Source organism: Humulus lupulus, chromosome X, assembly GCF_963169125.1.
Source record: "Humulus lupulus chromosome X, drHumLupu1.1, whole genome shotgun sequence".
NCBI classification, from domain to species: domain Eukaryota; kingdom Viridiplantae; phylum Streptophyta; class Magnoliopsida; order Rosales; family Cannabaceae; genus Humulus; species Humulus lupulus.
The window spans coordinates 22,419,216-22,432,544 of NC_084802.1; the positions used below are offsets into that span (position 1 = coordinate 22,419,216).

Genomic DNA, 13,329 nt, shown 5'->3' on the forward strand with positions numbered 1-13,329 from the left:
TAGGGAGGCTTGGAGTCCGCCTTTGGTGGTGAGGATCTAGGCTTTCCCTCGGCGCCCTGCTATGTCGGGGAGGTCCGGCTGGTGGCGGGTTTCGCCTGCTACTTCCATAGGTCGGGATATCTCGGACGGGCCGAGGAGGAGATGGATATCTGATTGGAGACGGAGGATGCCTAACCGGAGAGGCGATCCTGGTTCCGTCAGGTCGGATCAAGTTCAGTGGGGGCCTTTCTGCCCTGCCAACCTGCTGGTCCCGCGCCTGGCGATCTGGTTGAGGTGTAGGACGGTTGTTGGGGACGGGCTGACGCTGTGAGCCCTCCCCGAACCTCCTTCCAGAATTTCTTCGAGCTGCCCTGGGCGCGCTCGAAGCTGGTTGGGAGCTAGGAGTCGAAGTTCTGACCGAACGGTTGTACTGCTGTTGTTCGGCTCTAGGCATTCCTCTGAAGCCTGCCTCTCATCGGTGTGACGAGGGACTGGAGTTGGTTGTCGGAAGTTTGTCCGAGCGGCTATGCCTGGATCGATTACCCCGGCGAGACTTAGGAGCCTCGCCTTGCCTCTCTCCGACGTTAGCGTCGATTGTGAGAGGGGGTAGTCGGGCCAGCACATCCTTGATCTGCTGGCTAGCTATTGCTAGCTGGCTCCTCAGCTGGGCATTCTCCATCTCCACCGCAGTGTAATAACATGGGTTCGGATTAGGTGGCCGGGGCGCCGAACTTCCGGTGTCGTCTTGGCCCGCCGGCTGCTTGCCGGGCCGCTGTTGGGCTTCAGGAATTTGTTCATCCGGAATGGCAGTATGATGAGCCTCCTGCCCATCATGCTGTTCTGTCTCATTACCGTGCCTAGATCGAGTAGTCACCATAGTTGGATGTTTGCGACAGCACTAACCGAACTTGCTCTCAATGAAAGCACCAAACTGTTGACGCGGTTCTTCGCCAACAGGTAATTAAGAAGAGAAGAGAAAGGGCTTAAGTTGAACCGAAACAGATATACGATCTTAGAAAATAGAATGGTGACTCAGAATACGTTTTTTGAGTGGTTCAAAGGTTAAAATTCTTCTACTCCACTAGTCAGTATTATTGCTATATACTGGGTATTTGATTACAGGATATTCCTTACAATCGAGAATCCAACCTCTATTAACTCTCAAGGTCTCCATATTTATAGGAGAGGACACTTAGGAGTTGGTAAGGTCATCCCGTGACCTTCTTACCTACCATGTCAACTCTGTGACATTCATGATTAATTCCTAAACCTGACACATAAGTGGTGTCAAATCAATAGGTAAGGAGATAATGGGCCGCACGGCCCAACCCAGTCGTGGGTGTCTGAATACGCACGTTCCTGCTGCGTGTCTGAGAAGTCAGGGATATATCAAACACGTGATGTCTGATATATGCACGTTTACCTTGCGTGGTTGACTTTATAAGGGGTCACAGCCTCCAACTCCAGCTCGTATCACGAGCTGGATCTTCACTCGACCTGTGGCCTTCCGAATCCAGACTCAATCCTTAGGTAATCTTGGCGAACCCTTAGGTTACCCCGAGCTAAGGAGGTAGGACCTTACGATGGCAGCTCCGGTCCTGGGGATGTCTGCCTGGTAATCATAATTAAGCCGTACCTCAACTCGCTAATCAGCCCGTGGGAAAATCAGGGCGTACACATTGTATAATATAATATTATGTAATAATTATTATTTAGAATGATATTTTTTAGTATTTACACAATGTAATTATACTCAATTTGTATGGGGGTCTTAAGAATTTAAAAGTGTAATTGAGACACTTCAATTACTTTTAATTACTTTTAATTACATAATTGTTGTGTAATTACTTAGTTAAATAAATATGTCAAATCTAGTAATAAACTCGAATTATACTTAATTGAAATTATAAAGTGGCTTTTCATATGCTTAAAATGTTCTTTTTTTATTTTATATGTGCTAATATATTATGTATATATATAGATACGTATGGAAAAATATTGAGTAGTGTAGTGGGCAATGAATTTGGGGAATAGAATATTGATAATGCATTTGGAAACTTTTTTAACTTTTTTATTAAAAAGAAGTATATTTGCACATATTTTGTTCTAAAATGTTTGATGAAGCATATAAATTACATCTGGTGTTTTAGGTATTTAGAGATTTTTCAACAGGTGTGTTATTTTCTTTTATCATTTGTTCTTTCTTATTCATGGTTTAAATCATTTTCTTGCTTCTATATTTGTTTATTTATTTATTTTGTTAGTGGAGACTTGGGTTGAATTTGAAGGTGGTTTTTGTGATTTATATTTTTTATGTTGTTTTATTTGCATATTTTATTTTCTTATTAGTATGAGTTTAACTTGTTTATTATTTATATTGAAATTGTATGTACCATTAGTTTGGGTTTGACTTGTTTTTTATTAATTTCTTCATGGCTCGCTTAATATAATAAATAGTATTGGACATTTTAAACCAAACATTAAATAATATTTTGTATGATGTTGAACATCTTAAACTATCTTAAAATAATACTCAATTTGAGAAGATGAAAAAAATTAACTAGTGATACTTAAATATTGCAAATTGTAAAGAATAAAGACGGGTGAAAAAAAAGCCATAAATATATTTGCAAACTTATTTTTTTTAAATCTAGTTTCATAAAAGAAAGAGTTTATCTCTTTATGGATCGTGTATTTTGTCTCATTACCTGTTTGTACTATCTCTATTGACAAATTACTTTTTAGATCTCGTGTTTTGTAAAATACTTCAAATAGACCCCTAAACCTGATGTTGATGAAAAAAATGAATATAACAATACAATTATTAGGCAGAATAGTTGTATTTTTGTTCTAAATTGTTAGTTTGGTTAATTATTTGTAACTTGAATTTAATTTTTTTATTATTAAAATTGGGTTTAGGGATCTATTTGGACTATTTTACAAAACATAGCATCCAAAAAATAATTTATCAAAATACAGGGTCCAAACAGATAATGAAACAAACACAATGTCTAAGAAAAGCCTCTAAGGCCTTGTGTTGGACCTTGGATTTTAGTGAGGAAAAATTTTATAAGGGAAAATAGAAGGAAAATATTGAGGAAAATATTTTCTACAAATTTGATTAGAGACTTTTTTTAATATTTTCTATTTTTGTAGATATTTATAATTATTGTAAATTTTAAAAAAATATACTACATTTAAATTTAAATTTTTCTAGAAAAAAACTCTTAATTTATTGATTCAATCCAAACAAGAAAATAGAATCTTTGAATTTCATTTTTTTCCCTCAAGTCTAAAAGAAAAACCTAATTTGTTTTTTTTTTTGCATAATAATACACTTCCCAACAACACATCTTCCAAGCAATGCAGCTACAAAAAAATAGATATTTTTTAATTTAAAGTACTCCAATATAATAAAATAATACCATCTGCCTCTTAATTGCTATGGTGTAACACTTAAAAAAAATTATTTAATTAATTGAAAATTTAACAATTAAACATAAAACAATTTGGTAATTCTATTTTTATTTATTATTTTTAAAATTTTTAATTAAAATTCATTAAATTTTGAAAATAAAATTCGTTTCTTACTTTTTGTTTCTTTTTTTTACTTATCTTCTTCAAATCAACACATTATTTTATATTATAAAACAAAAAATAAAAATAAAAGTTATCAAACAAATTTATTATTTTTTGTTTTTAAAAACAAAAAACAAAACTAGTTAACAAACATATTTTTATTTTTAAAATTTTTATAAACAAAAATAAAAATAATATTTTCATTTTTGTGTTTAAAAAATTCAAAAACAAAAATTTTTACCAAACACAACATATAATTTTTCTGGTTCCTGAATATTGTAAGATTAGGTAGAATGCCTAGTCTTAAAAATAAAAATAAAAAAAGAACAGATCCATTCAAGCCGTTGTATGCATAATAATAGCAAAAAGATTAGGCAGATAGCCAGGCCATGCTTTCTCAACAATTCAGCAACAAATGTAGAAAAAGGTAAAATATTAACAAATAGAAAACATTTCCTTGTTTTTCCTTCTTCTTTTGACTGTACATTTTCTTCCTATAGCATCTTTGATTACCCTTGTAATAATCAATACTGCTGGGAGCAATGATTAAAAAAACTCCCAAAATAGCAAAAATTAAACGCTCATTTTGCTGAAGCATTTTCTCTCTGAATCCACTGTTGTGCTGGTTTTCTTGAGTTATGCTTTGCTCTCTGCTTCCTCATGCCGCCACGGTGCCTGTGCTCGCTTCTGTTAGGCCTCTCAGATGAAGCACCGATATGCATTCCAGAGGCCACTGGTAGGTCCACATTTTGTTGTTGCTCATTGGATTCCACTGTGGGAGGTGTAACTGGTGGAAGAAACATACCAGGCAAAACCCTAACTTCTTTTTTAGGTTCGATTAAACCATTGTTTTCTTGCTGTAACTTAAACGCAGCCTCAAATCTTTGTCTTCTGATGTTCTCTTGAACGGAATGAAGGATCTCCTCACCATCTTGTATTTCATTTTCAGCTACACTCTAAAATCCCATCACAGATAGTCAAAAAAACTTCCTCAACTTCAAATTATACAACAGAAAAGGATCGATGAGAATAGCAATATCACCAATCTCTAGGTGCTTCATATACAATAAATAATAATGTCGACAATAATTATAAGTAAAAAATAAAATAAAATAAAAAGATAACCATTACTGGTTAAACTAATGGCTACTCATTTACATGTTCATAGTCAATTGACCCAATGAAAAATGTGAAAAAGGCAAGCTATCAAATTCATCACTCTTTGTTTCGTTAACGAGCAGTACTGCAACTGAATATATGGTATTCATATACCAAAACCAAATAACAGGGCATCAACTATTCTCTCTTTAATTAGCACTTTAAATGAATTGCGTTCATAGGAATTGTATGAAAAACTAATACCAGCTTATCAATGATGCAAAGCATCAAAGCCTTGATAAAGACGCATGCACTTGGTGAATTGGAACTGTATCTTATCAGAAATTTAATTTATAAACATCTAAGCATACTAACATAATGCACGGATGATAGATTTCATACCAATTGGGTAGGAAGGGAGCCAACCAAGTTGAGTACATGTTCAAAGTCCTTGGTATGAAAAACCATGCGACAAACTGGGCAGGTTCCCATACTATCTTCCGCATCCCCATCTGCGTTCAACAACAGCTAATTAATCAGTCATTAAATTTAGTTTATAGCAAAAAGTTATGCCAAAGAAACTAAACCTAAAATAAATGGAGCATCATACATAATTTTCTATCACAATTATCTTTGAGCAAATTAATCTCATTGATGTCTAGCCATGTATAAAACATAATGTTATTGCCACATTAAGTTGTGATCTAAGAGTACCTTGTCTATTTTCATTTTTTCTTACAGGACGCCCAGAGGAACTTGATGAATCACCAGGATTGGTTTTTTGTTCTGTTTGAAGCCATGTCCACCACCTAATAATGCACTCACTGCCAAAGTACCAGAAATAAAAAAATAAATAATGAGATGAAAAATAAATTTGTATACCAAAAGCTGGAACTATATGATTAGAGAATAGACCAACCAGTGGAAGCAATGAAAACATGACATCAACTTCATAAATGGAAAAATCTTATTCTGCTCATCTTCGTGGACTAAAGGATCTAAACACAATGGACAATCACCATCTGGGTGATTCATTAGAGAGAGCTTCTCCACAGCTTCCTAGAAAATTTTGAAAACCCAATCAGCCATTAGAAGAAGAAAAAAAGACACAGAAAAGAAAGAAACAAGAAGTTGAGCAAAAGTTTTTTTTAAGCATCGCTTTCATTCTATAATATTATCATATAACTGACATATACATTTGTAAAAAAATGGAGAAAATCAGGAATCTTGAGAAACAACATCAACAGAGCAATAGAGCTGTAGATAAACTAAACAAAATGAATCAATCCTTATCAACTACATCTACGAAGCAATGCATTGTAACTAAATTGTAGGCATAGATACAAAGAGACAAGTAGACAGCATCTTCTATCACATGATGCTTGATGTCATATACAGGATCCGGAAATACTCACAATCTCAGAAAACCCAACTCAAATTTTAAGCTAATAATCAAATTGAAATTCAAGCTGTTCCACAAGCAAGGTGAAGTTCATCACAAAAAATCACCTATCTTTGTAGTTCCAAAGACAGGAGTTGGGCTATATCCCTTTTCCACTAAATCCACAAACAAGATGGGATGATATTCCTGTTTAAAGCAAAAGAAACCCAATTGGAGTAGCTCACAATGTTTTGATTAGTGACTAAGACGGATGAGAATAGTTCCCCGGTTAAATTCAAAGTTTCAAACAATGATTAAGTAACATCCATAACCCAGAACAATTTTAGATTATCGACAAAAAAAAACATTTACCTCACAAAGAGCTACTAGCATTAAGCAAGAAGCGAGCTCAGTAGCTTTGGCTCGAATACAAGTCAATATAGACTTCTTCCTTTCTTCATCAAGACCCTTCGAATCTAAAAGATCAATTTGAGGCAGTTCCTTGGGATACTATCACAGATAAAAACCAAATAACCCATATAAACAAACAAATATAATAAAAATTAAAGAAAGAAAGAAAAAAACTTTTATATGATCGAGTAATACCTGTGAACCAGCTCGTATCCCAATAACAGCTTCCACAAACTACAACGAAGAATAAATTTTCTCAGCAATGAAAATTCACCAAAATAAATAACAAAACAAATACTAAAATCTGATAGAATACGCCTTCTTCGAGACAAGGCCAATCTCCAGCTATTTCTAGCAATTTCATTCAACAACCCAAAACAAATTGTTCTATGGGTCCTTATATACCCTCTGTTCCGAAATTACAATAGAAATAAAACAAATGCAACTCAATACTCCCAGCCGCTCCTCTCATTTTTGCTCCAGCCTAACAAACTCCTTGAGCCATCGGGGTCGTACGCGCACTCGCGCTTCACGCGCTTGCACTCTCTCTCCATCCCTTGCTGGCTGTTTTTCTTCCTTCTCCACGCAGCTCTCTTCTCCTGGAAACTGAGTCGGTTCTCCTTCACAGCTAGCTTGCTCAATCCAGCTTCTCACCTTCTCCTGCATCTCTTTCGGGTCCAGTGCTATTGGGCTTTCCAACTGGGCTGGGCCAACACTACTCCCCTGCTCGAAAACAACCTTGTCCGCAAGGTTGGTAAACCCGTACAGCTGACAGAATTGTGGAAAATCTTCCCACGTTGCATCCTCCGGCGCACACAGGGACCATTGAACTAACACTTGTTGTTTGCCTTCACTGGTTCTAGTAGCTAAAATAGCCTGGGGAGTCATAACTGGTTTGTTGTTGACAGGGTGCTCGGGTAGTGGAAAGCAAGGCAAGGTGGAGTTGCCATGAAACGGTTTGAGCAGAGACACATGAAAAGTTGGGTGGATTCGACTTCCAGCCGGTAATTCCAAGGTGTACGCCACGGCTCCCACGCGAGCTAAGACCGGAAAAGGACCAAAATATCTCCGGCATAGTTTGTAGTTAAGTCGTTTAGCCACAGTCGCTTGTCTATAGGGCTGTAATTTCACTAAGACCAGCTCGCCGACCTTGAATTCGATATCCCTGCGTTTCTTATTCGCTTGCTGTCGCATACGGTGTTGGGCTTGGAGTAGATTGTCTTTCAATTGCTGCAAAATGGTATCCCGAGAGAGTAAATCATTTTCAACCGCCTGAATGGTAGTGGAGCCTCTTGTGTACGCCGGAATGGTAGGAGGAGCTCTGCCATAAACTGCCTGAAAAGGAGTCATACCAATAGCGGAGTGATGACTGGTGTTATAGTGATATTCTGCCCAAGAGAGAAATTTGCTCCACTGCTTAGGATTGTCCGCTGTAAATGCCCTTAGATATTGTTCCAAATATCGATTGGTAACTTCTGTTTGCCCATCCGTTTGTGGGTGATATGAGGAACTCATTTTCAGCTTCGTGCCCATAAACTCAAACAATTTCTTCCAGAAGGCACTAGTGAAAATTGGGTCTCTATCCGAAACAATAGATCTTGGCATACCATGCAAACGGATCACCATATGAGAAAAAAGATCAGCGACCTTGGTGGCTGAATAATGGTTCGGCAATGCTCCGAAATTAGCGTATTTGGTGAAGCGATCGACTACAACCAAAATGTTTGTGACCCCAAATGAATTTGGCAATCCCACAATAAAATCCATCGCCAAATCCTCCCATACGCGTTCCGGAAGCTCCAATGGCTGTAGCAATCCATAAGGGGCAGCAGGTGAATACTTGACTGTTTGACAAACGAGACAAGATTGCACAAAACTTCTAACTTCAGATTTCATACCCGGCCAAAAAAAATTGGCACTTAACCGAAGGAACGTGCGTTCCACCCCCGCATGTCCACCCATAGGAGTGTCATGGAATTCTCTAATAAGTTGCTGCTTAAAGTTGGAGTTAGAACTCACTCTAATGCGCTGCCTGTAGTAAAGTAAGCCCTCACGAACTGAATAATCAGCTGCTGTCAAAGTACCTTCGGCTAGCTGGTTGTGGATATGCCGAAGTTCTTGGCAGGTAGTGTTTTCGCGTCTCAATTCATCCAGAAAATCAAAACAAGCAGAGGAGATAGCAGCGGTAAGGAACGAAGACGCTCCGTCATGTCTCCTGGAGAGTGCATCTGCAGCTGAATTAGTTTTACCCGCCTTGTATTCTATTGAAAAACTGAACCCAATGAGTTTCCTTAGAAAATGCTGCTGTTCAGGTGTTTGTATTACTTGGGTGAGTAGTTCTTTTAAGCTTCGGTGGTCCGTGCGAATGACAAAATGGCGGCCCAATAAGTACTGTCGCCATTTAGTTACCGCCTCTACAATCGCGCTTAACTCCCTTAGATATGCCGATGCACCCACAAATTTGGGTCCCAATTTCTTGCTGAAAAATGCGATAGGATGATTTTCCTGCATTAAAACTGCTCCAATACCCACATTTGATGCATCAGACTCTATGATAAAAATTTTAGAAAAATCTGGCAGAATAAGGACTGGGGTCTTAGTCATGGCTGATTTGAGCTGACGGAAGGCTATCTCAGCTTGCTCTGTCCATACAAAATTGTCCTTCAAAAGTTTTGTAAGGGGGGCGGCTATGGTAGCGTAGTGGGCCACAAAGCGGCGGTAGTAACCTGTCAAACCCAGAAATCCCCTCAGCTGTTTAATAGTGCGCGACTGAGGCCACTCTACCATTGCAGCAATCTTGGAAGGGTCGGCCTGCACCCCTTGGGCTGAAACTAGATGTCCCAAATAATCAATTGCTGGCTGAAAGAATTTGCACTTGCTGCCTTTAGCATAAAACTGATGATCCCGTAGCTTTTGTAACACAAGGCGCAAATGGCAGCGGTGGTCTTCTCCGGTCTTGCTGTAAACTAAAATGTCGTCAAAGAAAACAATTACACAGTGGCGGAGTAGTGGTTTGAATACCTGATTCATGGTGGCTTGAAACGTCGAGGGGGCATTAGTAAGACCAAATGGCATAACTCGAAATTCGTAATGGCCTTCGTGAGTGCGAAATGTCGTCTTGTGAATATCTCGCGAATCCATTCGAATTTGGTGATACCCAGCCCGCAGACCCAGCTTAGAAAATACTGTCGCCCCACCCAATTCGTCCAATAACTCATCTATGGTCGGTATGGGAAAGCGGTCTTTTATGGTGATGTCGTTCAACGCTCGGTAATCAATGCAAAAACGCCACGACCCATCCTTTTTCTTCACTAATAAGATCGGTGACGAATAGGGACTATTGCTTGGTTGCACGAACCCGTATTGCTCCATCTCACGAACCAGTTTCTCTATAATATCCTTTTGAAAATAAGGATAACGATATGGTCTTACATTGACTGGTTTCGACCCCGGTTGTAGGAAAATGCGGTGATCAGTCATTCGGTGTGGTGGTAGTTGTGTAGGCTCGGCAAAAACATCCTGGAATTCAAAAAGGACACCTCGTCCTTCCAAGGGTAGTTGTCTTTCTAGGTCCGCAACCTCCGTATAAGCCGCTGCCTCCTCCTGTGTAACAGTGGCCAACATGAATACATCCCTTATGTCCCCTTCTCGACACATGATGCGTAGTTGTGTTGAAGATAATTGATGACTTTCTGCAGTAGTTGTACCAGCCAGTTTGATCACGCTCCCCTGCCATTGGAACTCCATTGTTAATGCTCTATGATCATGTATGCAAGGTCCCAAAGTTTGAAGCCATTGCATCCCCAAAACGACGTCCAAACCCCATTTCGGCAGCACATATAAATCAACTAGGAACTTATGCCCTTGTAAAATCAACTCCACGTCTTTACACAGTTGGGAGCACCAAAGAGAGTTGCCATTTCCCATATACACTTTGAACTTCTTAGTATCTTCACAAGCTAATCCCAACCGAGCTGCTAACGCCTCCTAGATAAAGTTATTGTTGCTGCCCGTGTCGATCAAAACCTCCAAAGGCTCGGTTCCTTGTTGGGCCATAATGCGAAATATCCTCGGGTTGGAAGAGTTTGCTAGTGAGTTCAAACTCACTTCTTCAGCTGGCCCGTCCTCTGTATCAGAAATGTCCTCTTGGTTCGTTGGAGCCAATGTTTCTTCTGGTTCTTCATCGCCATGGGTACATAGTATTAGGACACGATTTTTGTATTTATGACCAAAACTATACTTCTCATCACAGGTGAAACATAGACCCTTATCACGTTTTTCTTTGATCTCCGTAGGGGACAGGCGCTTCACCGGTAACCCCGAAGAGCTGGGTTTGTGCAATTTTGGTGCTACTATTACATTGGTCGTGGGTGTATTCACAGTCGATCCAACCGTGCTATGGCCTGACTTGGCGAAGTCGGAAACCTCGGAGACCACCCCGCGCGACTCCCCTCTGTCAGCCCGAAATTCCGCAACACGTCTAGTTTGAGTTAATTTCGCAATTCTGCCCAAAGGATCCTCATAAACCGAGACTCCAAAATGTAACCTTAAAGCTCGCAGAAACGAATTCCAGTCGGCAAACCCACCCCCTTTTTCCATCCATTGAAACCAAGTGGAAGGAGGTCCTTCGAGATGAAAAGCAATCAAGGCTAACCGTGTACCTGGAGGAACCCCATGTAAGTCAAAAAACTTGTTGATCTTGTACACCCAATCTTCGACATTGCTCCCGTCAAACCGAGGCACTTTCACTCGCATACTCTTCAGGATGTGATTCAATTCTCTGTTCTCCGAGACTCCCTCCGACTGATGTTTAGTTGGAGAATGCGGATCCTGAATTACACTAGCATTGCCTCCCTGCGATGTTCCCGATGGTGTTTGTAACTGGTTCACGCGGTCATCCAACCTTGTGACTTGTTCTTCCAATTTTGCATTAAACCGAGCAAATTGTTCTTCCGAATGCTTCTGAAAACTGAACTCCAAAGCGTGAATCATGGCAGCGAGTTCTTCGTTCTTCATTGCGGAAATGAAGGATCAATGGAAAGCACCAGTGATAGAATACGCCTTCTTCGAGACAAGGCCAATCTCCAGCTATTTCTAGCAATTTCATTCAACAACCCAAAACAAATTGTTCTATGGGTCCTTATATACCCTCTGTTCCGAAATTACAATAGAAATAAAACAAATGCAACTCAATACTCCCAGCCGCTCCTCTCATTTTTGCTCCAGCCTAACAAACTCCTTGAGCCATCGGGGTCGTACGCGCACTCGCGCTTCACGCGCTTGCACTCTCTCTCCATCCCTTGCTGGCTGTTTTTCTTCCTTCTCCACGCAGCTCTCTTCTCCTGGAAACTGAGTCGGTTCTCCTTCACAGCTAGCTTGCTCAATCCAGCTTCTCACCTTCTCCTGCATCTCTTTCGGGTCCAGTCCTATTGGGCTTTCCAACTGGGCTGGGCTAACAAAATCCCTAATTAAAATCAACACTGCTCTACACCAAAAGCTATGTTGGGCATAGATACGAGAAAGAAAAAAAAACACACACACACAATAGGCAATTGAATCGTAGTTCTTTTGGTTTTTGATTGTGTCCTACGTTTTCCGAGGAACCAAACAATGATATAAATCAGAATGAAGAAGAAGAAAAAGAAGAAGGAGAAGAGGACCTGCTCGGAAGTAATATCAGCGGTGCGAGGCTTTATGTGGAGATGAATATGAGGAGGGAAGGAATCGAAGATGACACAATCGTCTCCGTACACTGCTTGAACGGCCTCGAGTTCCGCAGCGATTTCGTCTTCTTCGGCGGCCATTGTCACCTGCAGACAAAGCTCCCGACTGAGAACGCTATTTTATACTTTTCTAATTTTGATTTATTTGGGATTTTTGTGGCAAAGCTCTAATCTTTCACAGTTAACTTAAAAACATGTATTATAGAGAACTATAAAAAACATAGGCCCCTCAGATGATCTCCTCAGTCTTTTAAAATATCTCTAAAAAAAAATACATTTTTTTATTTTCATCTAAATTTTACATTATATCATATATCAGCTTCTTTATATATTTCTCTACATCATTTAAATATTATATCTTTAAACATATTTTATTAATTACAGTAAAATAAATAAATAATAAATATATATACTAAATGAGAGAGAGAAAGCTTATAAAAAAAAAAAAATTAAAATATTATATAAAGGATATAAAAATGTTATGTAAATGTAGATATAGATTAATTAGAGTTTGTGCATAGCTATTATAAATATATATATAAAGGAGCTGATAGAATATGTTTTTATGAGTTTTAGCTAAATATTATAGAGAAAGTGTATTACAAAATACACCACCAAAATATTTTTTTTTATAATATACCTCAAACTTTTATATTATACCATACATCAACTTCTCTATTTTTTCTCTACATCATTTAAATATTATATTTTTAAAAATATTTTATTTATTTTAATAAATAAAATAATTAAATATAATAGTATCACACTCATATATATATATACAAAAGTTTATAAAAAAATAATAAAATATTTATAGCTTGATGAATAGTATTTCATTACATATAGAGAAATACTATTCATTTAGGTAAAAAATTATAACTTTACATCACCTATTGGAATACTATTTAACAATTTTTTCTCTATATTATAAATAATTAGACATTTTACCTCCTCCATTAGAAGTGCTCTTATATGCATATGTAACAACTTTTTCAATTCATTTATATAGCTAGTCTTGTATATTTTCGATAAATTATAAAGAAGTAAAGTGTCAAAAATAAAATTTTAATTACTTGTAAGTGTATTTTTATTTAATATTATTATTATTTTATAAGTTTTGCCTTGTTTTTTTTATTATATAAATTTTTTAATATTTTT

General features: G+C 38.0%; 1 protein-coding gene across 2 annotated transcripts; it reads right to left on the reverse strand.

Annotated features, from left to right (window-relative positions):
• Positions 1–3,887: 3,887 nt before the first annotated feature.
• On the reverse strand, positions 3,888–12,336 carry LOC133805276 (transposon Ty3-I Gag-Pol polyprotein). 2 transcript variants are annotated; one of them, XM_062243410.1, is made up of 7 exons: positions 12,109–12,336; positions 6,644–6,682; positions 6,410–6,547; positions 5,576–5,715; positions 5,371–5,480; positions 5,059–5,168; positions 3,888–4,514 (listed from the first exon to the last, which is right to left on the reverse strand). In XM_062243410.1, exons 1-7 carry the CDS (start codon positions 12,250–12,252, stop codon positions 4,140–4,142), a joined length of 1,056 nt encoding a protein of 351 aa, XP_062099394.1. In that variant the 5' UTR covers positions 12,253–12,336; the 3' UTR covers positions 3,888–4,139. The 2 variants fall into 2 exon arrangements, with proteins under 2 accessions (XP_062099394.1, XP_062099393.1); XM_062243409.1 differs by lacking the exons at positions 3,888–4,514; positions 5,059–5,168; positions 5,371–5,480; ... (1 more) ...; positions 6,410–6,547; positions 6,644–6,682 and adding an exon at positions 6,689–11,895 and having other exon boundaries at positions 12,109–12,247.
• Positions 12,337–13,329: the final 993 nt, after the last annotated feature.